Raw genomic sequence first — 26,033 nt, 5'->3', positions numbered from 1 at the left:
GAGCGCGAATGGTTGTCTATGTCTCTATGTGTTGGCCCTTCGACAGGCTGGCGACCTGTCCAGGGTGTACCCCGCCTCTCGCCCTATGACATCTGGGATAGGCTCCAGCGTCCCCCGCGACCCTGAAAAGGATAAGCGGAAGTGAATGGATGGATGTTTTAAATTACTTTTAATTTTTTTTAATTCAGTTCAGTATTATTTCTATAGTGCCAAATCATAAGCTTGAAGGGGCTTTGTGTTCCAGGGCAAAGGCCCAACAAAAATAGAGAAAAAACCCCAAGGCTAATTTACACCATTTACCACCACTGAGGCCTGCTCTCATAAAGTGTCATAGGTTTTACTCTGTCTGTAAAGCTGGTTTTCAGAAATATAAGATTTTAGAGTACCATCTTTTGCCAGTATAGTGTGACGTCACCAGGTTGGTTGGTTGGGGCATATAGACTTCGCTAACATAAAGTAATGTAACTAATGACAGAACCAATAACTCACTAGAAAACAAGGATGCTGAAACTAAAAATGAGTCTGAGAGGTTCGTTTTTGTTCTGTCCCTGAGTGCAACAATGAACTTTGTGTTAATCAAGAAATCAAGAATAAGGTGTCTACTTTAACTGTCTGTTTCAGTGGTTCTTATTGTTTGTCTATTTTATATCAGTCTTTTCTTTGCACATGATATAATTAGTTGCCTAACATAAACTAGTGTAAGTCTGTTAGCCACAACCAACCAGCCTGGTGACATCACATTCTGTACTGGCACTAGATGGTACTAAACATGTTTTAAAAAAATTAAAGTTTTAACATGTATTTTTAAAATCCAACTTTACACACAGAGTTAAACAGATGATAATTTTTGGAGTTAGCCTTTAAATGTGTAGTGTTCACTGATTTTATCTTTGTTTTTTTGTGAACAGTATTTCAGGGTTGGTTTGCTGATTTGTCTGCTGACTCACGCCTTACATTCAGAGTGTGCGATGTTGTCACATTCTTAGAATATTATGGTCATGACCTTTGAACTGTTCCCTGTTTGGGCAGAACATGGTGGAAGTGGTGGAATAAAACAATTAAAAAAACAAAGTCTAATTGAGGCTCACTGAGAAAAGGAGCGGGGTTCTCTAATTATTAACAAAGTTAAAACAGCATATTACCCCCAGTGAGTGTTTTGTGGTTTTTTACTTCATGGTTTCTAGCAGCAGCTCATCTTCCTGCATAAATACTGTGGGGGAAGGGCTGAAATAAATGTCAGACAGTGAAGAAGACTTAAAGGTGCATGCTGAATCTCCTTTCAGCCTTTGGTGTTACACTCAAATGTTTCGTTTATATAATAATTTTGACAATAGAAATAACAGCTGTTGGTTCAATAGAAGCAGACGACAGCACTGTGAGTTGCAACAGAAAAGCAACAGGAAGTGATACAACACGCCTTAATGCATACATTACAGCACCCAGTGAGTGAAGTGGAGAGACACAAGACTCTGCAGAAACAAATGATATAAACCTTACTTCTGAAGTGATCAGTGCCATTATCATCACCATCACCATTATCTGACAGTGGTGATGGAGGTTGTATTTATTTTAACTGTGTGATAGCTAGCCAATATTACTTGGTTTTCAATTTTCCAACTGATGAGGGGAATGAGGAAGGCCTGCAATGTTATTATAGGTGTCAGTAAAATAATAAATTTTGGCACACCTGAGAAATCTGCAAAGTGGCCACTCTGTGTGTGAGCTGCTCAAGCTGTCGCTGTCTATGTTTCAACAGTTCATTTATCTTGTCCAATTCTGGCTGCTGTTGTAGTAAGAGTGAAAGGGAGATGGCTACCGTACAAGCCCTGCTATAGGCCATGCACTGATGGGAAAGAGTAATGACATTCCCCAACAAGACCCAGTCTCCTGCTTTGGCTTTAAGGAATCAAAGAAGGCTTGGTGAGCAGCAGAGAGATGGCATGCATATGCAATCATTCATCCTCTATACACTCTGTTATTTTAAGCATGTCTTGTCACAGGAAATTCACAGTGTGTAGGCCATCACCAGCCATTTTGTGCCAACAGCATGGATACAGGTCGATGGAGGATGAATAGGCAAAGGAAGGAAGGTGAAGTTCCCCCACCAGAACCTGCCAGAAGAGGATCCCTTACATCACAGGTGTCTAACTCCAGGCCTCAAGGGCCGATGTCCTGCAGGTTTTAGATGTGTCCTTGGTAATTTGGTCATTTAAATGGCTAAATTACCTCCTCAAAATGTCTCAAAATTCTCCAGAGGCCTGGCAATGAACTAATCATTCGATTCAGGTGTGTTGACCCAGGGTGAGATCTAAAACCTGCAGGGACACCGACCCTCGAGGCCTGGAGTTTGACACCCCTGCCTTACATGAAGTCCTCTAAACCCCCTACAATTTTTCTTAACCAAAAAGGTCCAAGACTGGCCACTGGAACAGACCAGTCTAGAAGCAAAAGAGAAAGTGATTAATTAAATTACTTTCAGCAGCATTAATCAATAAACTAAATTACCCTATATACAATAACAGACCATACAATATTGCAAACCTCACCAGATGAACCACCTGCAAGTTGCAGGAGTGTCATCTTTATGGATTAAAAGGGGCAAACCAAAGAATAATTAAAGAAATAGAAACATTAAGAGTATGTTTCAGATGAAATAACTGTATCCACCACCTCTGCATTTTCTTTAGTCAAATCAGTCAGACATAACTCAAATAAGTTATTAAACAAACATCAAGTCAAACCAAGTCAGTGATTCAGCAGGTAAGAGAATATGAAGCAGCATAAGGTGGTCCCATGCTTAAAACCATGCCGTGTGATATTATGCCAGCAAAGGCAACAGGAAAAACAAGCATCATGAGCCTGCTGTTCAGACAATAGATTCAGTGAATGGAGGAGCTACAGTTTATTGCACTCATTGACTACACAACTAGATCCAAAAGCAATCATGTGCTAGAAGGGGAGATGACAATGCTGGTCACAATGTCAGAGCCAAAGCCATGTCAAAGAGGCATAAAACTAGAAAAACAGGTACAATCAGTCTACTAAGACACAGGCCGCCTGCTTCTAATGTTCATGTGTCAGAGCTAGAAGAAGCAAGAGCACAGACAACAATGTAGCACTGCTGACACCCTCTGCGGGCAGGATAAAAGGACGCCAAGATTTAAAGTCTATACTAATGGTTGCCTTAAACACTAACCGCTCATGCCCAGCAAGAATGCCAAAGTCATAAAGACACAAAGGAGTGAGTGAATGAGCACTGAAGACTAGCCAGTTATAGCTATGTGTATAGCACCAGTGCAACAGGGAGAAGTAGAGAAAGTGTACAAGAAAGTGAAACTGACCTGATCAGCAGAGATGCTGATGCTGTGTGTGGCAGTGTGTTTGTGTTGAGTTCAGCCTTGTATTGACCTTTGAGCTCAGCAGAAACTTGGAAGCCCTGGTGTAATGGCCCTGGCAGTATTTTGGTCATAAATCCTATATATATGAATTATGACCATATGTCTGGACTGTAGTTTGCATGTGTGTTCTGTACCTTTAAGAGTCCTTTTTCTGATTGAGTGGGCTGTTTGGGGTTGGCTTGGACATGGCATCTGCTGATTGGCCCCCACTGCCAACTTAGCCACCTCAGAAACTGCAGCAGTCATCACTCTGGCAGCATCAAGCAGCAGCAGCAGGCCCGTCTTCCACCGCCAAATTCATAGTGTTTTCTTGTGTGTGTTCTGACACACATTTATATATAGTGTTGGAAAATAGCTCTGCTTATTGTTCAGGTAGCACTTTTTTGGGATAGATTTTTTGTTTGTTATTTTGACCTAGGTTCACCCTGGGGGTTTTGGTTCAGTTTTGGTACGTTCGCAGTAGCAATACACTGCACCTTTATCTGTGAATTGGCTACTAGGTGTGTGGCTTTGGGAACCAGGGCGGGGAAACACTTTTTTAAATGGGATCCATGACACTGGTTTCACTGATTTCATCTGCGGCGAGAACACAAAACCTCAATAGCCTAAAGGTACTGTCCTAATCTACCAGTTAAGGCCACCAGCAAAAAACTTAACTAGAGAAAAATCTGTGGTTATAGTCTCTGACTATCACCTGCTAAACTATTTATTTTGAAGATTGGCCTGTTGTTTCGTCTCTAGTTTAGTTGTTGTCACTTTCATCTTCACCAAAGCAGGTGAAATGAATTCACAACTTACTTGGAGAGACTGATACCCTTGATGTGACTTTGTGTTGCACTGTGATACACATACTGATGATAAGTGTGTAAACAGTACTTTGTTTTAAATCATCATTTAAAAACTGCGTTTTATATCTATTCGAGTTATCTGTGTCAAATATTAAAATTGTGTTGATGATGCGAAACACTTAAGCGTGAAAATATATTAAAATAAATTAAAAAGACATTACAAAGGACGCACATAATGATTCCCAGCATTGTATATGGCCTGTTTATCACAACTAATCATAAATGAAGTGTCAGCTTTCTGTGCAGCAAGTTCAGTGGTTTCAAACAGGAAACACGTCAGAGATCAGGGTAGAGCTGCAGTTACTGTGTGTTTTCTGATTTACAATGATACCATTAAACCACGAAGACATATTGACTGAAGTAGCGTTTCGTGCTGGCAGAAAACTGCAGAGGGATACATCAAATACAGGTGAGTCCAGCTGGTTTCTCAGACTCACATTTATTTGTACTTCTGCTGATTAAAAAAAAAAAAACTGCAAAATGATTATCTTTAACATGTGGAGCAAAAACAGTCAATGATCAGCACCCACAACTAACATCCGTGTTCAAGAGACCAATCTGATCTCATGATTCTAAATTTGACTAAGGCCTGGGCCAAAACTACCAATAGTTAACCATGATCCAGATCTGGACTCAGACCTATCTTTAGAATAAGTCTGAGGCCATTTCTAGTTAACTCTGCACAGCTTTTCTCATATTTACGGTAGGATTATTTTTAATCTATGCAGCCTATTTTGTTTGTCTTTATGGAAGTCAATGCACATACACAGGAAACTCACAAATTAGTAACTGATACCACATGATGTTACTCAGCAATTAAATAACTTATTCAGAGCATGGGTGAAAACACAACTCAGCAGGGAGATGAGATGTAGAAATTCAGGTCAAAGTTCAAGTAGTAAGTCAGGGAACTCATGAGAAATAAGGGTTAAAGATGAGATTGTTTCAATGTTAAATAGAGTGAAGAAGGATGCCATGCAGTAATTAACACTGTCATCTCGCTGCAAGATGGTCCTGGGTTCGAATCAAATCTGGGGCCTTTTTTTGTCCAGTTTCCTGGTGTTTGTGTGGGTTCTCTCTGGTTACTCTGGCTTCCTACCACAGTCTAAAGACTGAGGTTAGATTAACCACTGATTCTACATTGACCGTGAGAGTAGAGAGACTTTACCACCTTGGCCTTCCTTGTTGCAGTAGACCTCGGTCTCTATCGATCTTGTGCTTAAGGCTCATTCCTGAGCTGGCACGTGCTTTCTTTCAGTCCAGCTTTCTCCAGCCATTAGTAAGATTTCTCAGTGTGAGTCATGTCTTTTGTCTGCTGGCAGTACATGCCATGCAAAGGCCTGTCTTTCCATGACGATTTTTCTTCTTCCTCCTCTTCTTTCTTGAGTTTCTGCTGCCTGAGAAATTCACTGAGCACATGGTCAGTAGTGGCCATCTTCCTAATATACCACACATCTGTTGTTTCATCCAATTTTAGTCATATATATAGCAACAAATCACAAGAACAGTTTCCTTAGCTTTATATCTTCAGGTACTATTATACAGAGAAACCACCAATAATCGTGTGCCCCCTTTGAGTAAGCACTTTGGCGACAGTTGGAAGGAAAAACTCCCTTTTAACAGGACTTCCTTTTAACTCAGAAGAACCAGGCTGTATGATTCAGTAGCTTTTAGAATCACTTTTAGCAGTAATGTGAAGTAATGGTTTTCTGCATGACTTTGTCAGGCTCTCACATCGTTGTGGAGCACTATTGGCCTTCTTTACATGCTTCATTGAGGTTTGCCGTCTCTCAATCATTCTGTTGTTGATTTGCTGCTGTGCTTAGGATCTTTGTCCTATTGACGGTCTCACATTTGACTCCACTGTCTAATACTTTGGTATGCAGAGGAGCTTATAGTCGACTCTGTGACTTTAAGGTGCCCACTGTTCTAATCGTTAATGATACCTTTCGCTGAAATGCTGGGAATGGCAAACATGGTGCTGTACATTATGGCCAAATATCTGCACTTCTGGCTGCTCTGCACAGAAGTCTTGTGGTTTGTTTAGAAGTAACTTTCCATGTTGCCATATTCTTTGTGAGGAGAAGAGGCTTTCTCCTGGCAGCTCTTTCAAACAAACCATAGTTGTTCGGTCTTCTTTAGATTGTTTGTCACGAACTTTAACATTTATCATGTTCACAGTGGCCTGTGGAGTCTGAGATATATCTCTCGGGATTTTTTTTTTTATAGTTTTTCTGAACATTGCGCCATCTGACCTTAGAGGGAACTTATTTAGTTTGACCATCATCACAAAAGTTCCACTTTTATAGCGATGGTCAAACTTGCTGATCAAACCTACTCATGTACCTTGATAAGCACTGCCTAATTGCTGCATACCAACTGATTTCCAGTGAAATCATTGAGGGTGTACTTTTTTCCCCTCACAAATGCGTCCGGTAAAATCTGTATTTCACATGACAGTGTTTCCACTTTATACGCACAGGATTGTTACACTTAATAAAAAATTATTAAGGAGAGAGTTGATTCAGCTTGAGTGATGTATATTTGTTTTCATCACCAGTAATTTCTGTACTTCCATTTAAAGGTCTCAATTTTGCTTTCAAGTTTGTAAGACTGTGGAATTGAAAGCAAATTCCATATTTGGAGAAGCCTGAAAAGCTGTTTTTGTGAAATGAATTGAATTTACTTTCAGTAACCTCCACCAGAAAAGGACATATGCAAAAATATATTTCATAAAGAAATATGTAGTAGATCTCAACGCAATATTTAAAATTGGTTTCACTTTGAGTTACCACATCAAACGAAGACACCATGAAGATAATTTCAAAGATTAAAATAGCAATTATACATAATTTGTTGCAAAATGATGTATATGTGAGGTGGATTTTTGTTTCCGCTCCAGAAAAACCACTGACCAAAATACCATGACTTCACCTTCCAATGAGACCTGTGAGGTTAAGGATATTTCAGCCAAACCTTTCTTTATACTGGTCCACAGTTTGGTCTTTCTGGTAAGTTTCAAATCATCAAATTGTGCTCTGTCAGAAATTGGTTTGAGGTTCCCAGTGCATGTACCAAAGTCCTGTTCTCTCCATCCTTTCTGTGTTTTTTTTAGGTAGGTTTACCTCTCAATGGCTTCATCATGAAGTTCTACTGTTGTCGAGGTCGAAAGCAGGCGTCCAGCAGCTTGAAAGTCTTCCTGAAGAACCTGACAGCTGCTGACTTCCTATTCTGCCTCTGTCTGCCACTCCGCATCACTTACTATGCCAGAAGCTCTGGAATAATCCCGAGTCTCTACTGCAGCTTTGGAGCTTCTGCCTTTTTCCTCAACATGTACGCCAGCATCATATTTATGGGATACATCGCTGCCAACAGGTAAAAAAAAAACCTTTACAGTGTTGTTAAGTACAACACTGGGTGTTACATCAGTAAATCCTGCACTAAATTAAAGCATGAATGCATTTTTTAACTTAATGATTTGGCAGCACTGTGGCTGATTAGTGAATTTGTCTATTGCCTGCTTTTGCTTCTCTCTTCAGGTATCTGAAGATCGTCCATCCTTCAGGAACTCGCGTCCTGCAGACAGTACGAACTGCCCACATCATCTCTGCGGTCACCTGGGTTTTTCTTCTGGCTACAGCAATTTCTTACAGCAATCTGTATTTGATGACTCAGGAATCTCTGACCTCTAACTCCAGCCGCTGTGATCCCCTCTTTAGTGAATCAGTCAAGTTGTTCTTTAAAATCATCCAGGTTCTGTCTGCCATCATCTTCCTCTTAGTCTTCATATCCATGGTCTTCTTCTACTACAGCACCTCCCGCAGGGTGTTGCAGGCACAGCAGAGGCAGCTGGCCTCCTCTGAGAAGCTCTTGAAGTCTCGTAGAAACATGTTGCTGCTTGTCAGCATCTTCTGTGTTTGCTTTGTCCCCTATCACCTGGTTCGACTTCCCTTTACTTTTCTGTCGGGAAACTGCACAGTAGGTCCAGTGTTGTACTACCTGAAGGAGGTGTCCACCATGGTCTCAGTTTTCAACATCTGCCTGGACCCTGTTGTTTACTTTTACCTCTGTAAGGCTTTTCGGGCAAAGGTGAGAAAGTTGTCCAGGAGAGCCAACATTCAACAAGCAAGTGAGGAGAGTGAGAGCAGCAAGGAGCAGTTTGGCATCGTTACATCAACAGCAACGTCTCAAGCCAATGAACTGTAAGGAAAACTTCCATATTTTATGTACAGCCTTGTTTTGTGTGTGTTTTTTCTTTCTCTTTTTTTTTGTCACGTGAGTTCTGTGAAATCATGCTTATCCACCCCAAATCTTTACAAATAATATAGTTTCTGCTAAACTTATTTAAACATATCAAGAAGAACTTTTTACCTTTCTGCAATATTTTTTTATTATTTTATTCATAACAAAAATTAAAGCATAGATAATTGGTGTCGCTTAAAAAAAAGAAATCTCAGATTTTTTTTTCTACTTGGCTGTCCAGAAATGTCTCATTTCATTTTGTATTGTAGGAAATACACTCAATAAAGCGACAATGTTTTGAGGTTGGCATGTGCACATCATCCTGATTTATATTCGTGAGCACATTCAGTCACATCATGATTCAAATATACTTGATTATAAATAGCATTGTTCTTTTTTAACTCATGAATCAGTTGTTCCACACCGTTTTACTCAAAAGGACCTATATGCATAGGGTCATACAGCTCTAATTCATAACAGAAGTTATCTCAAGGCATTTTAACTAGTAATGCTTTGGATTTGGCAATCTCACAGTCTAAGAAGGCTAACCTGCCAGTTTCCATATCCTCCCTGGTGAATTTGATGTATTGGTCCACTGAGTTAATGTGATCTGTGAAATGTAGTACGTCCTGAGATTTGATTTTCACCCAGGTGTCATCCACATATGCAATGGCTTTGTGGTGTTCCAGGGTAGGATAGCAAAGCCCTCTTTTCCACTTCTTCAATCAATCAATCAATCAATCAATCAATCAAGGCTTTATTCGCCACGTGCAGGTTGCCCTGCAGTGAAATAGGATCAGGGTGTTATCAGGGTGTTTTTGTTTGGCTCCAGCCTTGCGACCGCAGCTGGCACCGAAAGGGTATCCGCATGAAGTGATGGTGGTTTTTACTTTAGTGCGAACAGCTCATATGGATTTCAAAGCAGTTCTACAGTCCAACACTGGTCTCTCAATCTTCCGTTGGAGAGCCGCGAGCTTCGCCATATTTGCGTTCTGTGATGTTGTCATTTCTTGTGCTCAAAGAGCCGATTTCTGAGAACTCACGACCACAGTGAGCTTCTTCAAGATGTGATCCAATTTGTGCTCAGAGATGTTATTCCGAGCTAGCCTTCCGAGATGTAATCCAGTCTGCAGTCAGAGATCTTATTCTGAGTATTCACAGCAGCCGTAGCCTCTCCAAGATCTTATCCGTGCTGAACTCAATGAGCCCATTTTGAGAAACTCACACCTCTTCCCATCGTTTCAATCCCAGCGGGCAGCCTTGTGGGGGTTTGAACAGCCGGCTCCGCTTTCTTAATTCTTCGATAAGTCAGGGCCAAGCCAGCTCCGATCAGCAAGAACCCTGTTACCATGGTTCCGAATAGGTAGATATCTTCAGCACTCAGGCTCACCCGAGCCCAAACTTCTCGTTGAGAAAGGGGTGTCAATTGCATTTAGGGACCAGTTGATCCAATCCATAATTCCTCTTTTAGGTTTTAGAGAACAGACTGTGAGAGAATGTTCCAGGGAAAAGTAATTCAAAAGACATGAGACTAGACAAGGACATAAGAGGCTAAGCAGGGAAGCTAAGGGAGAGGAGGAGGAGGAGGAGAAAAGTGTGACCGCCTTCGTCAAGAGCAAGAGCAGAAAAAAAAAATTGGCCATTGTACAAATTGGCCATGATGGGTGAAACTGGGGAGCCCATGGCACACCCATGTTTCTGCCTGTAGAACTGACCCTTGTATGTGAAGTAGGTGGACACAGTTCCAAAAGCAAACGCACTTGATTGTGATCCACTAGCGGGATTTGTCTCGGCGTCACAGCAAAGCTCAATCTTTTTTTTCCTGTTCTGCAGCTCAAGACTGTTTATGGACCCTAACATGTGAGACTTTGATAAGGTCAGAGATATTTAAGTTGTAAACTTTGTGTTTTCTTTAGTTTTCACGGTGTCTGAAGAAAATAAGAGAGAGAAATAAACTTCAGAAGACATCAGTAGGTGTGGCCACTTTGTTGGACCCTGTAGTTACAATACTGGTTAACTTGAACATATTTACTTTATTTTATTTACATTCAACATGTCAGTATTGAGCATAACTAACTCTCAGTAAAATCACAAATAAGTTATGTTAACTGGTATATATTCATGTTTAACATGGGTTATATTTTGATCGGTGATTAACCGACTACACCACTACTTCTTTTGGGGTTTATTTTTGATTACGAATAAATTATTTTTTAGGAAATAGAGAAAAGCTCTGTTTTAGCACTCTTATAGTTTTTACTCACATGAGGCGAGATATTAAGACTTTTGACCACTTAGCTGGGATGTAGGCAATAATTCAAGTGATTCACTAACAATGACATACGTGTTCCAGCAGGAGGCAGTAATACACTAAACTGCACCTGTTGTGTTGAAAAGAAGGTGAAAGAGACTCAGAATCTTGTCAGAAGTATTGTGAGGGAGTTCCAAGTCTCAGGAAAAATATCTGTCTGCTCCGATTTTTCCTCATCCTCGCCGGTTTTATCTTTCACCTAAGATTCATAAATCTCCAGAAACCTTGTCTGTTCCATTTAAAATCCCTATTGTTAGTGATTGTGTCTCTGAATCATTCAGGATTACAGCATATGGAGTCTTTTCTAAATTCCTTGTCTCATCCCTTTAATGCACCCTAGTTATGTGAAAGATACATATGACTTTATTGACAAATTGAAAGATGTGAATGATCCATGTGACGCCTTACTTTTTACAATGGATGTGGAGTTCCTCTGTACCAACATAGACATAAGGTTGGGCTTATTGGCAGTGGATAAAATATTTAAATAAAATATGAATTTTACACGTTCTCATGATAAAATTTTAAAATTATTAAAATGAACTTTGACTAGAAATGATTTTCAATTTGAGGATTCCTTTTTTCTCCAAATCTCAGGTTGTGCACTACGTGGATATTTATACGTCCCACTGGGAAACGACAATTTTAGAAAATTGCAATAAATTACCACTAATTTATTTTACGGTATTTGGACAATATTTTTGGTATTTGGACACATGGATTAAAATATTTCAAAATCTTTTTGCATAAATTGAGCAATCACCACCCCTTAATAAAGTTAAAATTTCAACTAGATCAATTTGTAGTTAATTTTTTAGACAAAGTCGTTTTCTTTAGAAAACAATAATAATCAAAGTAAACAACTATGTAATAATTATTAATAATAGTAGTTACATTAATAGTAATGTAATTATTACACACACACAAAGAGATGATGTTCATTTGGTATAACTGAGCTGCTCACACACCTTTGATTTTAATAAACACACTGAATAACTGAAGATTGTGGAGTCAATAATGATACTCTTCACACATAATATGTCAAATGAAATAAGCCAAAGGTCAAAATATCGATGATGATGATACTTTTCACACAAAAAAACTGAAGTAAGTCAAAGGTCAAAGTGGATGTAGTGATAAAACAGTCAGCAGTGTGTTAGATATCAGTGCAGGATTTTACCCTGAAAAATGCAGAGTGTAATGTAAAGTTTGATGGTTTTCCCAGAAAAGGAGGACGAAGAGATGGCTGAGATTCTGTGGCGAGGATTTCATTGTGGATCGAGGTTTCTATCAAATCACTTTGAGCATCTGCGTGGTGATCCACAGCTGAAAATGACACAGTGGGGTCTAAATCTTCTGGCAGTGGTTGGACAGCATGAAGGAAAATGGTGGAGCAAATTTATTTGTAAAGAGTTGCTTTGTTGGTGCTGTGAACAGACTAATTTTAAAGCACACAGGAAGTGATTGTGAATGCAGGTTCATGTTGGATCATCGTGTGAAGTTTTCAGGATTCAGACTGGAAATGTGGTTTCTCTTTAAAGCTCTAAAAACAGCGCTTTGCTCCTTTAAATCTCTTCCCCTCCTTTATTTGTACTGACAGCGAGCGCTCTGAATCCACACACACTTTCAGTTCTTCTTCTACTATAAATAAAGGAAAAACTAGCTGATTAAACGAGCTCCGTCATTACAAACTTCCTGCTGATGTTTCCATGTGAAGCAGTCGGAGACCTTCCTCCGGCTGGACGACACGCTCTGCTTTGATACTAAATAAAGCTCAGATGATTTTCTCTACACTGGTTTATCTCATGACTTTGAATCCCCCTGAAGATACTGACAGTGAAGCACGTACATAATACTCCAGCCTTTCAACTCTGAGCTTATTTAGTTCTATTAATACACTGAAATCTCATTTGTGTCATGAAGAAAGTCTTTAATCAAACAGAATTCAAAGATCAGAAACATTTCATATATGGAGTTAAACATGAATCATTGTTTCAACAATATATTTATTGTTGTCATAAACAGACAAGAAGACAACAACAAACTGCTCCTCCCATTCAACACATGTCAGTCCATATCCCAGCAAACTAAATCATCTCCATTTACACATCAAATAGAAACATGAATCACTTGTAATGATTAGAAACTTGATAGAATTTCAAATCTAGTTTGGGGAGTCATTCAGTGAGAAACAGTGAAATGATTTTCCATGTGAAAAGGTGGACAGCAGAAACAGAAAGAAACAGTGAGAACTAAAAGAGAAACAAAGAGCTTTGGAACAACGAGGCAGCAGGAGGACAGCTGCAGTTTAACAGCTTCAACTCACTGACAGGAAACAACATTAGAAATATCATCATCCTCAACTCATCTGCTGCACTGACACTGACACCTTCAACGGCAACACCTTCACTTTATCATAAGTGTGAATATATGGAAACATCCTGTGAGTGAAAGTGTGTGTGAAGGTGTGTATGTGTGTGTTAGTATCAGGATCAGAGAACGACAGCTTTCCTCTGTTCCAGTCCAGATTCACTCTGATCCTCTGGAGCTTCTTCTGGACTGAGAGAGCAGTTTTCCGAGTTGATGGTGAGCATGCTGAGTATTTACCTTTATAGAACCATATTCTCCATAATCTAGACTGCATGTCTGTCTTACTCTGCACAGTTTCTGCTAACACACCCAGTCCCCACCATTTACTGTCTCCAACATCAACATCCCAGCTGTGAGTCCCTGAGTTAAAGCCCTCAGAGCCCAGGACAGAGCAGAACAAATCAAACCTCTCTGGATTATCAGGAAGATGCTGCCTCTCTCCTCCTTCTCTCACACTGGTCAGATCTTCAGACAGGATGAGGTTTGGATGAGCAGTGTTTGGGTCCAGAATGAGAGGAGTGTAGGAGACCATGTCCTTCATGTTGTTCCAGATGTTGAAGGTCAGGTTGCCCAGGTGTTTGGCCTGGTCTATCAGAGCTCCTGAGGGCAGCTGTGGATCATCCAGCAGGGGGCAGCGCTGGACTCTTTCCACTGCAGCCTTGTAGTTGTGCAGGAATGAGACGTCTTCAGCTCTCAGCTCCTCCTCTGTGGCTCTGACTGCGTCTGAAAGAGCTGCTATCTCTCTGCTCAGAGCCTCCATCTTCTCCTTCATCATCCCACTCTTCTGCTCCTCTTCCTCCCTCAGTGCAGCCAGCCTGGCCTCCTCTTCCTCTGCTAGAAACTGGTGAAGCTTCTTAAACTGCTCCTTAATCTGCCTCTCTGTGTGTCGGGCCTGGACCTTAATGTGTTCTGCTGTTTGATCAAACTTCACTTGAACTTCTTCACAAACCTTTAACTTCTTCTTTAAGGGCTCCAGAGTTTCCTGAAGTTCCTTCTTGTGTTGTTGTGCAGCTTCATCGATGGGTCTGAATCTGTGATTGGTGTGTTTTTCTGAGTCTCTGCAGACGACACACACTGGCTGCTGATGGTCCAGACAGAAGAGTTTGAGTTTCTCAGAGTGCAGACTGCAGAGAGCCTCTGAAGCTCTCTGATCTCTCTCCTGTAAGAACGACTCACACAGGTTCTTTAAAGCCAGGTTTAAAGGTGGTTCAGACTTTGAAGATCTTCTCTTACAAACTGGACACTCGTGTGTTGGTCTCTCTCTCCACCATCTCTTCAGACAGTCTTTACAGAAGCTGTGGCTACATGACAGAAGAACAGGATCTCTGAAGACCTCCTGACAGACCGGACAGCAGAGATCCTCCTCTGATCTGGAAGCCATTGAGTCTGTGAGTGAAGCTGAAAACAGCAGACAGGAAGTACAGTCAGTCCTGTAGTGATGGGATTTCCGGCTCTTTTTAGAGAACCGGCTCTTTCGGTTCGGCTCACTAAAGAGAGCCGGCTCTTTTGGCTCCGAACCGGCTCTTCAGGTTGTTTTGTTGCTTTAATTAATTTATTATTAACAACAATATAAAATTATGCAGAAAAGGAATTACTAATGTAAAAAAAAGTGGTCTTATTTATATATGTTTATATATAAATATATACGGTGGCCCCTAGGAACAAAGCATGTACAAACTCCAAAAAGCACGTACAGACTCCAAAACACATTTCTTGTCACATCCGGTGTGGGAAAAGTAAACTGAACACACTGAGATCAGACACGGATCTTCAAAGTAAAACACGAAACACATACACGTAATGACATAACCCACAACCTTAACACAGACTGGGAGACACAGAACATAGGAACATGAACCATGAAACAGAAGGGTACAAACACCCAAAGGAAGTTTGGGTGTTTGTAACCAAAACCACAGAATAATAATAAACTAAAACATAAACACGGAGTCACAGACTCCGGATCATGACATTATTATTAACAACAAACAAAAGGAATTACTAATGTAAAAAAAAGTGGTCTTATTTATATATGTTTATATATAAATATATGTGGTGGCCCCTAGAGACAAAGCACCTACAAACTCCAAAACACATTTCTAGCGTTAACTGAACTTCCAAAACAGAGCTACTAGATCACTTAAATTACACAATTGAAAGCATGTGTGTATTGTTTGTGTATTTATACACAAGCACTCATATATATTCAAATAATTTAAAAAAATGTTCATTTACCTGTTACTACCACACACCAAATCCGGTCGTTGGTACTTGCTGGCTTGTGTAGCCACTAGGTAACAAAAGCTCAACACTGCGCCCAGCATCCTGGAGCACTTCTGTTGTCTTTTGTACGTGTTTTGGAGTTTTTACGTGTTTTGGAGTTTTTACGTGCTTTGTCTCTAGGGGCCACCGTAAATATACTTTTATTTATTCACTCCACATAAAATGTAATAAAGAAATCATATAATACAAAAACCAACTATTCACATTTCAACTTTTAACTATTTAAATTTTCTGCTTTTTCCTTTTAAACATATTTAAAGTGTAACAACACAAAACACTGCAAACCACAACACAATTAAATATAAATTAAAATGTGAAAACAAAAAGAACATGCATATTCTCTGTCATATGGGCCTGCATGAATAAACTTTCTGAATCCTTTATCATCTGCAACTGAAAATAGTTGTTGATGTTTACTATACCTTTCTAATGTGACGTTGTTGTCCCTGGCTCTCTTTCTCTCTCTCTCCCTCCTGCTCTAGTCCTGTGCTACTGCGAGTGTAACAACCACCCCTCCCCCCTCTGCCCAGCACAAAGCACAAGGCTCGCATGCGGAGTGAAGCGGAAAAAAAGTGCGAGAGAGGGTGAGAGAAAGAAAAAACAAAACACGGCTCGCGATAAGGAGCCGGCTCGCATCGTTCATGTCCATGATTCGGCTCTAAGAGCCATTTCGTTCGCGACACATCACTACAGTCCTGGCTCCCCTCCCTCCTCTACCACCTTCACTGAAACTTACTTTGAGTCGTGTTTTTGCTCAAACTCACATTCAGTGTGTGGAGCGTCAGCAGCTTGAAGCAGCAGTGTTGGAGTTTTCCACTTTTCTCTCCTGTAGCTGGACTCACTCAGAGGAAGCTGCTAGTTTGGTCTGAACTCCGTCTGATCGTCTGTGCGTCTCTCTTTACTGACGGAAGAGGAACAGCCTGTTTCCCGGTTTGTCTCAGGTAAGTTATGTGAGGGGCGGAACTTCATTCACCTTCACTTTACAAAGGCTGTTGCTTCACCCATAAACGAGGGTGTGTTTCATTCCAGAGGTCACAGCATGAAGCTCAGAAAATAAAGTGTGACTCAGCATTGCAGCTGTCTGTCAGCTTTTATTTCAGACTTTGTTCTGGTTATTTGTCAGGTTCCCAGCAGTGGGAGTGTAGTCACACAAACACAGGTGGTGTTGAGGTGGATTCAGTTTGTTACAGACCTATAAAAGTGAAATGAATATTAAATGTGTGTTTTTGGCTCCTTTCACTGAACAACCAGCAGTTACTAGCAGCTACTTTTCCATCAGACCAACACCAACATCAAATTCTGTCTGACACAAACAACAGCTCTAGATGGATTTTAACCTTTGACTGTAAGTCCTCCTTTTTATTCTCTGAAGCACAGTTTAATCAGTTTGAGTTTGTAAGAAATGTTGTTAAAAACCTTCAGCTGAAGTTTTTTCAGGCAGATGTTCGATGGTCAGGTGGGAGGTGTTTGATAAATTTATGTGGAATGACCTGTACTTAGAAAAATATCAAGTGATGTGAGCGGCTCGTGGAGACAGAAACATGATTGCAAATGGGTGCAGTAGATCAAATAGCCGATATTTCCAGTCCTGGATCAGTAGACTTTGTTTGAAATCAGATCTGATTTATTGAAATATTAAGAAAACATTACAGTTACAGATACACAGATATTTACAATTAATCTGATTCTGTCCACTCAGATGATGATAATGCCACAAACCCGGGCATGTTTCCTCATTTGCACCCCGAGCTAACAGGTAAGTTATGACCAGAGGTGGGTCGAGTATCCAAAAATTCACACATCATTATTTAACCTCCTAAGACCCGAACTCTTTCATGGCATGCATTTTTAATTTTTCTTTGCTATTTGGGTTGATTGGGACCTAAATAATGTAAAAACAAATAATTACCTGTTTTGTTTTGACCTAATTTTTGTTTTTGAGAAAAACGAGACCCACATATGAGGGCATTTGTTTCAAATTTTGATAGAACAGTGGCAGCATAATGTCCTCGTAAGTGGATATCAGGCCCTTGTAGAGAAAAATTAAGTATTTTGGTCTAGACGTCCCAAAATGTGATGTCCACATATGTGGACACCAGGTCCTAGGAGGTTAAAAACAAGTTTCATCAACTTACATCTTTATGGAGTGCAAACATTGCAGATTTCTTTCTCTCCTTGCTCTTTATGAATGCACACAACAGGGAGCTCCAATGAGTCTGGTTGGGGCGAAGAAACTGCAACTTGCACTCACGTTCCACTGTTTCATAAGCCATGATTGACCCGCTGGTTTTATTCCACAGAGCTTGACATTTTGCAAAAGCAGACCAAGACAGCCTCTTGTATTGATCATTGGTAGCTTCTGCAGCAGTGGCATCAACTATTGATATAAGCAGAAGCTTCTCAAACGTTGCTTGCGTTACCCGCCTTGAGCCAGTGAAAGAATCTGTATCTGCATTCTTCATAGGTGGCTTCCCATATGGAAAAGAAATAGTAAAAACTTATATGACTTAACTCATGAAAGTGGCCACTTTCTCATTACTTTCATATATTGTTTTAGTAAGTATCCAAAACATACAAGTTTCATTATATAATTTTTCAAGGGATCTTATATCGGTTTTTACTCTTGTATGCTTTTCATACAAGTTTCACACAAGACAGATACAAACTTTATAAGATTTATATATATCTTTTCCATATGGGCTTGGTAGAAGAGGACGACTTTCGTTTTCTGTGGCTTTCCATTAATTCTGTATACATCTTCATTTTGTTGGTATGTGATGGACTGAGTTGAAAACAGGAGGAGTCACAGGAATTATTTGAAAAATAGGGTTGCCATTTAACCCAAAAATTATATTTACAAAAGTAATAAATATTGAGCTAATGAAAGAGGTCAATGAAACAAAACTAAACTCAGGCAAAGACTGCAAACTTAGCAAACCAAGCAACGGCCCAAACAAACATAACTGACTTAAACATGAAATGACACACAGAGGTATATATAATGGCTGATCAGACCACTATGACACAAGAGGGGTAACTAAACAAAACAAAATTGTAAACAACAAACAATGCAGTACAGTCTGGTTTGATAATAAACACCAAAGAAGAAAATCGAAACTAATAAACCCCAAACTCAATATTTAATTAAATACAAATACTTTGTATTTAATTAAAGAAAACACACATTCTCCCCTTCAGCAGGAAGTGGTGGTGCGGTCCAATTAGCCCTCTTTGCATTTAATGGTTTCAAACCCTAGCCACCACCTTTTGTCTGGCAACTCCCCGGATCATGGCAGGTAAGAAGTAAAAGAAACAAAGGTTAGCCAAAATCAAAGTAATAAACTGATATGAATACATAAGTAAAGAACACATGTATCCAAACCAATCAATAAACTTATTGGAAACTAAAGTGTGTTATTGTGTTCAAAAAAGGAATGAAAATACAAGTGTTACAAACTTTAAAGTGTGGCCATGGGTTTGGCAATCACATGGCACTATCCTGGTACATTGTCATGGTAACTAGTGATGTGTCGGTCGCGAACGAAACGGCTCTAAGGCTACGTTCACACTGCAGGTCTTAATGCTCAATTCCGATTTTTTCATCAGATCCGATATTTTTTGCCTGGTTGTTCACACTACAAATAAAATGTGACCGCAAATGCGCTCTAGTGTGAACGTTCATGGCTCTAAAAGCGGCCTGCATGCGCAAAAGAAGACGTCACACACAATGCGCTCTGTTTACAGAAGTAAAAATGGGGCTACAGAGCTAGTAGGTGTTGTTGCAGTCGTCTGTCAATTTCTTTAGAATTGTCTCCCCATATGCTAATCAAGTCCAAAGCCTCAGTTTCTGTCCATTAACTCGCTCATTTCCGCCGCCATGCTTTCTTGTTTGTCTTCTCCGGCGCTGATAATTGGCGTCTGTCTTGTGTGGGTGACGTAAAAGACGGATTTAATGCGACATGACCATTCACACAGCAGTCGCTTGGTTTCAACGTAACTTTATTCTTTCATGAGTTATTTACAAGTTTCTCACCACTTATAAAATGTGTTCAATGTGCTGCCCATTGTGTTGGATTGTCAATGCAACCCTCTTCTCCCACTCTTCACACACTGATAGCAACACCGCAGGAGAAATGCCAGCACAGGCATCCAGTATCCGTAGTTTCATGTGCTGCACATCTCGTATCTTCACACCATAGACAATTGATAAAGATAAAAGTCTAAGGGGGTCAGATCGGGAGACCTTGGGGGCCATTCAACTGGCCCACGACGACCAATCCACTTTCCAGGAAACTGTTCATCTAGGAATGCTTGGACCTGGCACCCATAATGTGGTGGTGCACCATCTTGCTGGAAAAACTCAGGGAACGTGCCAGCTTCAGTGCATAAAGAGGGAAACACATCATCATGTAGCAATTTCAAATATCCAGTGGCCTTGAGGTTTCCATTGATGAAGAATGGACCCACTATCGTTGTACCCCATATACCACACCAAACCATCACTTTTGTTGTTCCAACAGTCTTGGAGGGATCCATCCAATGTGGGTTAGTGTCAGACCAATAGCGGTGGTTTTGTTTGTTAACTTCACCATTCACATAAAAGTTTGCCTCATCACTGAACAAAATCTTCTGCGTGAACTGAGGGTCCTGTTCCAATTTTTGTTTTGCTCATTCTGCAAATTCTGTGCGCCGATCTGGGTCATCCTCATTGAGATGCTGCAGTAGCTGGAGTTTGTAAGGGTGCCATTTGTGAGTAGCTAACATCCGCCGAAGGGATGTTCGACTAATGTCACTCTCCAGTGACATGCGGCGAGTGCTACGCTGTGGGCTCTTGCTGAATGAAGCTAGGACAGCCACTGATGTTTCTTCATTAGTGACAGTTTTCTTGCGTCCATATTTTGGCAAATCCAACACTGAACCAGTTTCACAAAACTTAGCAAGCAGTTTGCTAACTGTAGCATGAGAGATGGGTGGTCTCGTAGGGTGTCTTGCATTGAAATCTGCTGCAATGACCCGGTTACTGCGTTCACCAGATATCAACACTTGTGTGCCAGTCACTGAACAATGCTTCAGTGACTGGCACACAAGTGAAGAGAGATGTAACATCATACAAGACCATTGTTTCATCTGCCTCCATAATGAAATCTCTGATCTTCTCAAAATATTGTCACTGAGTAGTAACAGCAATTCCCATGTTAAGTCGTTCTGGTTTAAGAAAACCGTGCACCTACCTGAAGAAGTCAATTGGATGAGTGACAAAATATTTCTCAGACTGAAAACAGTACGTCCAGATGAACAGAATCAACTTTTTAAGATTTCCTTACCTAGATGATTCAACATAGACACTCACACTTGTACATTATATATTCATTTTGACAGAAATGACAGGTGTTGGCTGTTTAGTTGGTGCATTAAATTCTGAAAACAACCCTTTGAGTTGCAACAGGAAAGTGTTGAGTGTTGCTTATGTTACAACACTCGGTGGGTGTGTAGTGATAGACTCTGAAGAGACTCTAGAGATTAGATATAAAAAAATGACTGCTGTCATCATTAAGATTTTTACTGTTACCTGACAGTAACTTACCGATGAGCATTAGGATCACATCAAGGAAAAAAATATATTGTTTATCATTTTGAAAATAAAGTCAAAATTCTGTTTTCAGAACAAAGTTTAAATGGGCGGATAACAGTTTCATGGCAAACTGCCATGGCTGCTATAGCCTCTACAAAATACCTTTTGTACTTGAGTTAATGAAACAATTTGATCAGCTGCCTTGTGATACAACCTACATCGTCTTTAATGCACGAGGATGTAACCATTGATAACCTCGCATCTGTGCACCGCCAGACATTTCCTTTCGTACAAATCCAGCCAACTCTTCCACACTTGTGCGTAAAAATGCAGCTTTCTACGCCATCTTTTCATCACGCCGTGTTTATGTGCTAAACAGAAGTCATTTCCTTGTTGCTAAAACAGACTCTGAAGTATGATTTCACTAACTCAGAGGCTATAGCAACTGTAGCAGTTTGTCTTGAAACAACTTTAATCTCCACATTTACTTTTTCTTGAAAAAAGCCGAATTTTGGCTTTTTTTCCAAAATAGATTTTTGACCTTAATGTTAAAATTTCAACATTATTGTCAAAACGATCAATATTTTCTCTCCTTAATGTGGCCCTAACACTCTGTTGTAGTAACCAGTGATGGAGACTGTATTTGAACTGTAAGTATTATTAAGCAATTTTGCCTAATAGCGCAAAAGTGAATTTGGTTAATATGCAGTCATCCTTCCAATAAAAAGGATACATTATTTAAAAAGACAAGAAACCAAGTGAGGAAGAAACTTTTTTTCCTAAGGTGCACTCTGCCCAATACAACTGTTTTCTGACTGATTACAGTTACCCATGTAAAGACACACCTTTAAAAGAACAAAAGAAACAGTCACACTAACTGTTAAAAGTTTTACACAACCACAGCCCATCCAAATCACTGCAACTCAATGCCCAGGAAAATGGAAAGAAAAAGGGCATGGTGTTTTGAGATGGCAGTCTTTATTCAGTGGCCTACAAGCTGCAAGACATCTCAGCTGTGCTTATGAGGCAGAGCAGCAACACAGAAGGAGGACAAAGAGCTCTCTCACATGGGGAGAGCCTAGAGGTCAGCGACCGTAACAGTAGCAGAGTGGTCACCGTGTGTTTCCTTATCTACAGTGAAGCGGCTTTTCCTGATAACGGAAAACTGCAGAAACATTTAAGTCCTGCTGATTTTTCATCTGCAAATATCGTATACTTCTATTGATTAGATGCTTAACTTAAAAGACGCCTTTTAGAAGCTTTTGATATGAGGAACAGAACTATTCAATATTTCTATTTAGGACCTCAGGCTTCTGCCAGTTGCAAATCTAATTATATAATTATGAATTGACCTCGCCCAGGGTGTCTTGGTGTACTAATAATCAATTGGATGTTTGCTTTTTTTCCTTTTTTTTCTGTTTACCTGTGATCACTTTGAAGGAAACACTTTCAGCTGTAGTTTCTTTGGTCAGACTTTCTGTTGCTTTCTTGTCTTAGAGCTGCAGGCTTCTCTTGTGACATCATCATCACTTTCTCTTTCTCTTCACCTGGATGTAAAAAATCTTTCCCTATTTAGAGAAATGAGGGCATACCAGTATTGTTTGATTGGTTTCAACCTTCTCAAATAGCCCTGAGTTTTTTTTTAACTTTACCTTACCTAAGTTTGCTATCAGTTCCTTTTCCCCTGGTTTTCAGAAAATTCCTTTCAGTTTCACACTAACTATACCTTCATCTGGAAATGGGAAACATTACAATGCAACAAGATTATGTTGAGCTACAATTCCTTACTGAGTTAAGCATTAGAAGCAAAGAATAAAATCATTAAATCAAACAGTCACTTGCAATATAAAAATTCAGTAAACTACAATCCCAAAGTAACTTGTGATTTGATTCAACACTTTACCTTAAATGGCCCCACAAGATAAACCCAGTGCCCCATGTTAAGGATTCAAATATTGGGGATGGATACAAGAGGAAAAACCACAATAACAACACTGGTCCGGCCGGGTTGAGTCAAACGATGATTTTAATGATCACACGCGTGGGAGATGGACACCGTACGCAGACAGCATCAGATCTCAAAATGGTGGAGCATTGATCAAACTCTTATAGCCTCTAGTGGCCCCCACCTAATCATAAAAGCCTAAACATTCACATTCTTTCTCTCACACAGTGCCTAAGCTACAACCTTGGCTCCCTGTTTATCTGCTCCTGCTGAGATGGGGCAGAAAACTCCAGTATGTTCTGTTCTCTTCTAATCAGACAAATAAGGCGATGACTTTCTGCAAACAGTATTTCTCATAACTCAGCAGTATAATGCATCATAAAACAATATCATTCATTCACAATAAATCAGCAGTCTAATGTAATGCAACTCAGCTTAACAAATGCAATAGTTATCACCTTCTTCTAATTCAGGAGAATAATGCAAACTTAAAAAACTACATAATAATTCACCATCTTTAATTAAGGGTCTAACAAGGCATAAAATAATATTATAATCGCACAGTCCCCCTGTTGAGGTCTTTAGAATAAAGAGCTCACCTACACCCTGTAGTCCAATGCGGCCGGGTTCATTTCTTCTCACTCCTGAGGCCCTTTGTCCCCCTGTTGGGCGAACCATATGTGAGATGACCTCTGTGTTTGCGCAGTCCAGGTGCAAGAAAAACTATTTGTGACAGGTGAGACCTGGAGACTTGGGACCGCCCCTGGTGGGCGGAGCTGGTCTTTGATCCTTTCATAAGCGCAGGTGTGGGCAATTGGGTATTCCTCTGCAAACCTGAAGCTGCGAGTGCTTGGTGCAAGTTGGTGTTTCTTAACTTCTGTCTATGAAAGTCTGATATGGGTCCTCCTCTAAACTTCTGTTAGAACGGTAGGTTACACAAAAATGTACCACTTGAGCTCTGGCTGTTGGCAGAGGTTTACAGTTATTTGCACCCTTGTAGGTGGGAAACATTGCTCCCGTGAGAACGGTATAGTGGACTTCATCGCCACTGACCCACATTTATTAGGGTGTGACACGAACTTGTGGACAGGTAACAAAACCAATTCAGTTGAGGAATATTCCTGTGTTTTACTGTCCAGCTAAGTGATCTCCTGCCTTTTATTCACAGAGTGCCGAGCTGCTGCTTTGCCAGGTGGATTTCTGGCTGCGGGCAGAGGACCCGACACATCAGTGTGTTTTTAATTTGTTTTAAACTGGTGTAAGTCGACAGACTGACTGCTGCGGCTGTCGATTGTTTTGTTTTTGTTTTAATTTTTTCTGTATCAGCAGGCACCACAGATATTGGTTCTTTTAGTATTTTAAACCCTCTTTTATTTATATAGATAGATAGATAGTCGCAGACGGTGAAGGCGCTGCAGGGAAAACAAATCCTTTTTTCTCTTGCCGCTTTTGCATGCACAGCGGTGGGCCTGAGTAAAGACGGCACTGAAGATTTTGTTTTGTTTCTATAGTGTTTTGCCCATTTGGGGTCATGTGTGAGTTGCCGTCCCTTTTTAACCTGTGTGCTATGTCGATTTGTTCTTAAACGGTTCCCCGCAGCGCTTGTCCTGTCTCATGGGCAATCATACAGTTTTATCGTTTTTAATAAGGTAAAGCTTTTTAATTGTTTTTAGGTGCCGCTGTTACACTGTTACTTTTATTTTGTATTCAAAATTAAACTCTTTTAACTGACTGTGCGCCTACGGCTCTGTCCTATTTTAAATAGGTACCTACCACTGGTCACAAACTGGCGTTGTCGGACAGGACGAGCCTCTAGGTGTGCACAGCGATTAGTCAGTTGGTTTGTGTAAAATTCTTTTTTTTATTTTTATGGGTGTGTGTTTTAAACTGTTTTATATTTGTATTTATTTATTTTTTTAGGCAAAGCAGCAGCTGGTAATTCCTGGTGGTAACAAAGTGTAATCTGCATTTAAACACAGTAGGCACACTTACTGTTGAGGGTTTTTATTTTATTATTATGGAGTCCCAATCAGGCATTTCTAGCCCCTGTAGACCTCATGACTCCACCCCTATGGAGGGCTCTCCCCGAGAGAGGTTAGTTTATATCCCTAGAGAGAGGTCGTGCCCCCTGTTTAGTGGAACTGGGGAAATTAGTGTCCAAAGTTGGGTGGAGGAAATAAAATCTGTGATGCGCACTCGTAGACTTGCCCCTGTTGATAGAGCCCATTATATCTATGATCATTTGACTGGTGATGCTCGTGAGGAAATAAAATATAGGTCCCAGCAAGTAAGAGAAGATCCAGACCGCATTTTTGATATTCTCCTTAGCCAGTATGGTTGCCCCATGTCCTTTATTGCTGTTAAGGAAGCTTTTTATGCAAGAAGGCAGCAAGAAGGAGAGTCACTGAGGGAATTCTCCCATGCATTGTTTTCTCTCATGGACAAAATGATTCAAAGTTGTCCAGAGAGGCGAATTCCTGAGGCTGCTAGACTGCTTTCTGATCAGTTTGTAGAGGGTGTCCGGGACGGAAATTTGAGCCGTGAGCTTAAAAGGATTGTTCGTGAACATCCAGATTATGACCTCCATACTTTAAGAGATGAAGCCCTCAGGTGGGAGCGGGAAGGCAGAGTAGGAGTAGAACCTGGCCGGTTCAGGACTTATTCTGTCCCAGCAGTCTACAGCATTCAGCATACAGGACAAACAAGGGTGCCAAGGGATACTATTGGGTCAGAATTAGCAGAGGTTAAGGAAATGTTAAAACGGCAGCAGGCCCAGATTGATCAGCTTACACATGAGTTGAGAGTTGGCCATACATCAAGTAAGCCTAGGTTCACGCAGAGAGGAAGGCAGGTTATTTGCAGACGGTGTCAGAAACCTGGCCATTTTGCTAAAGACTGTGATAATGAGAGGGTAGTAGCCTTTGAATCTACAGCCCCTAGCAGGAGTTCATTTGGTCAGGGCACGTTTTCCATGCAGACGGAAAACTAGCACCCTCTGTTATGCTGAGCCACATATCAGATGGGGACATAACTGGCTCCAACAGTTGTAATGCTCAAATGTCTG

The 26,033-nt window shown here is 40.4% G+C and overlaps 2 protein-coding genes across 2 annotated transcripts; one reads left to right on the top strand and one right to left on the bottom strand.

Moving 5' to 3' along the window:
- Window positions 1-4,586: 4,586 nt before the first annotated feature.
- Window positions 4,587-10,442, top strand: LOC146389700 (P2Y purinoceptor 14-like). Its single transcript, XM_084923042.1, has 4 exons — window positions 4,587-4,655; window positions 7,149-7,257; window positions 7,362-7,621; window positions 7,786-10,442. The coding sequence occupies exons 2-4, from the start codon at window positions 7,171-7,173 to the stop codon at window positions 8,450-8,452; spliced, it is 1,014 nt and encodes a 337-aa protein (XP_084779168.1). The 5' UTR covers window positions 4,587-4,655; window positions 7,149-7,170; the 3' UTR covers window positions 8,453-10,442.
- Window positions 10,443-12,785: 2,343 nt separating this feature from the next.
- Window positions 12,786-15,045, bottom strand: LOC146389699 (nuclear factor 7, ovary-like). Its single transcript, XM_084923040.1, has one exon. It carries the CDS (start codon window positions 14,548-14,550, stop codon window positions 13,159-13,161), a length of 1,392 nt encoding a protein of 463 aa, XP_084779166.1. The 5' UTR covers window positions 14,551-15,045; the 3' UTR covers window positions 12,786-13,158.
- Between the last annotated feature and the right edge of the window lie 10,988 nt (window positions 15,046-26,033).

Source organism: Perissodus microlepis, chromosome 3 (genome assembly GCF_051167445.1).
Source record: "Perissodus microlepis isolate ML-2025 ecotype Zambia chromosome 3, ASM5116744v1, whole genome shotgun sequence".
Taxonomy (NCBI): domain Eukaryota; kingdom Metazoa; phylum Chordata; class Actinopteri; order Cichliformes; family Cichlidae; genus Perissodus; species Perissodus microlepis.
Note: the sequence above shows the minus strand (reverse complement) of the source record. Positions and strands in the feature narration are given on the sequence as shown.

Bases quoted from the DNA above. Each gene is read 5' to 3' on its own strand.
- LOC146389699 (XM_084923040.1), bottom strand. From the start codon at position 14,550: ATGGCTTCCAGATCAGAGGAGGATCTCTGCTGTCCGGTCTGTCAGGAG.
- LOC146389700 (XM_084923042.1), top strand. From the start codon at position 7,171: ATGACTTCACCTTCCAATGAGACCTGTGAGGTTAAGGATATTTCAGCC. The intron at 7,258-7,361 runs GTAAGTTTCAAA...TGTTTTTTTTAG, and splicing joins TCCACAGTTTGGTCTTTCTG to GTAGGTTTACCTCTCAATGG. The intron at 7,622-7,785 runs GTAAAAAAAAAA...TTCTCTCTTCAG, and splicing joins GGATACATCGCTGCCAACAG to GTATCTGAAGATCGTCCATC.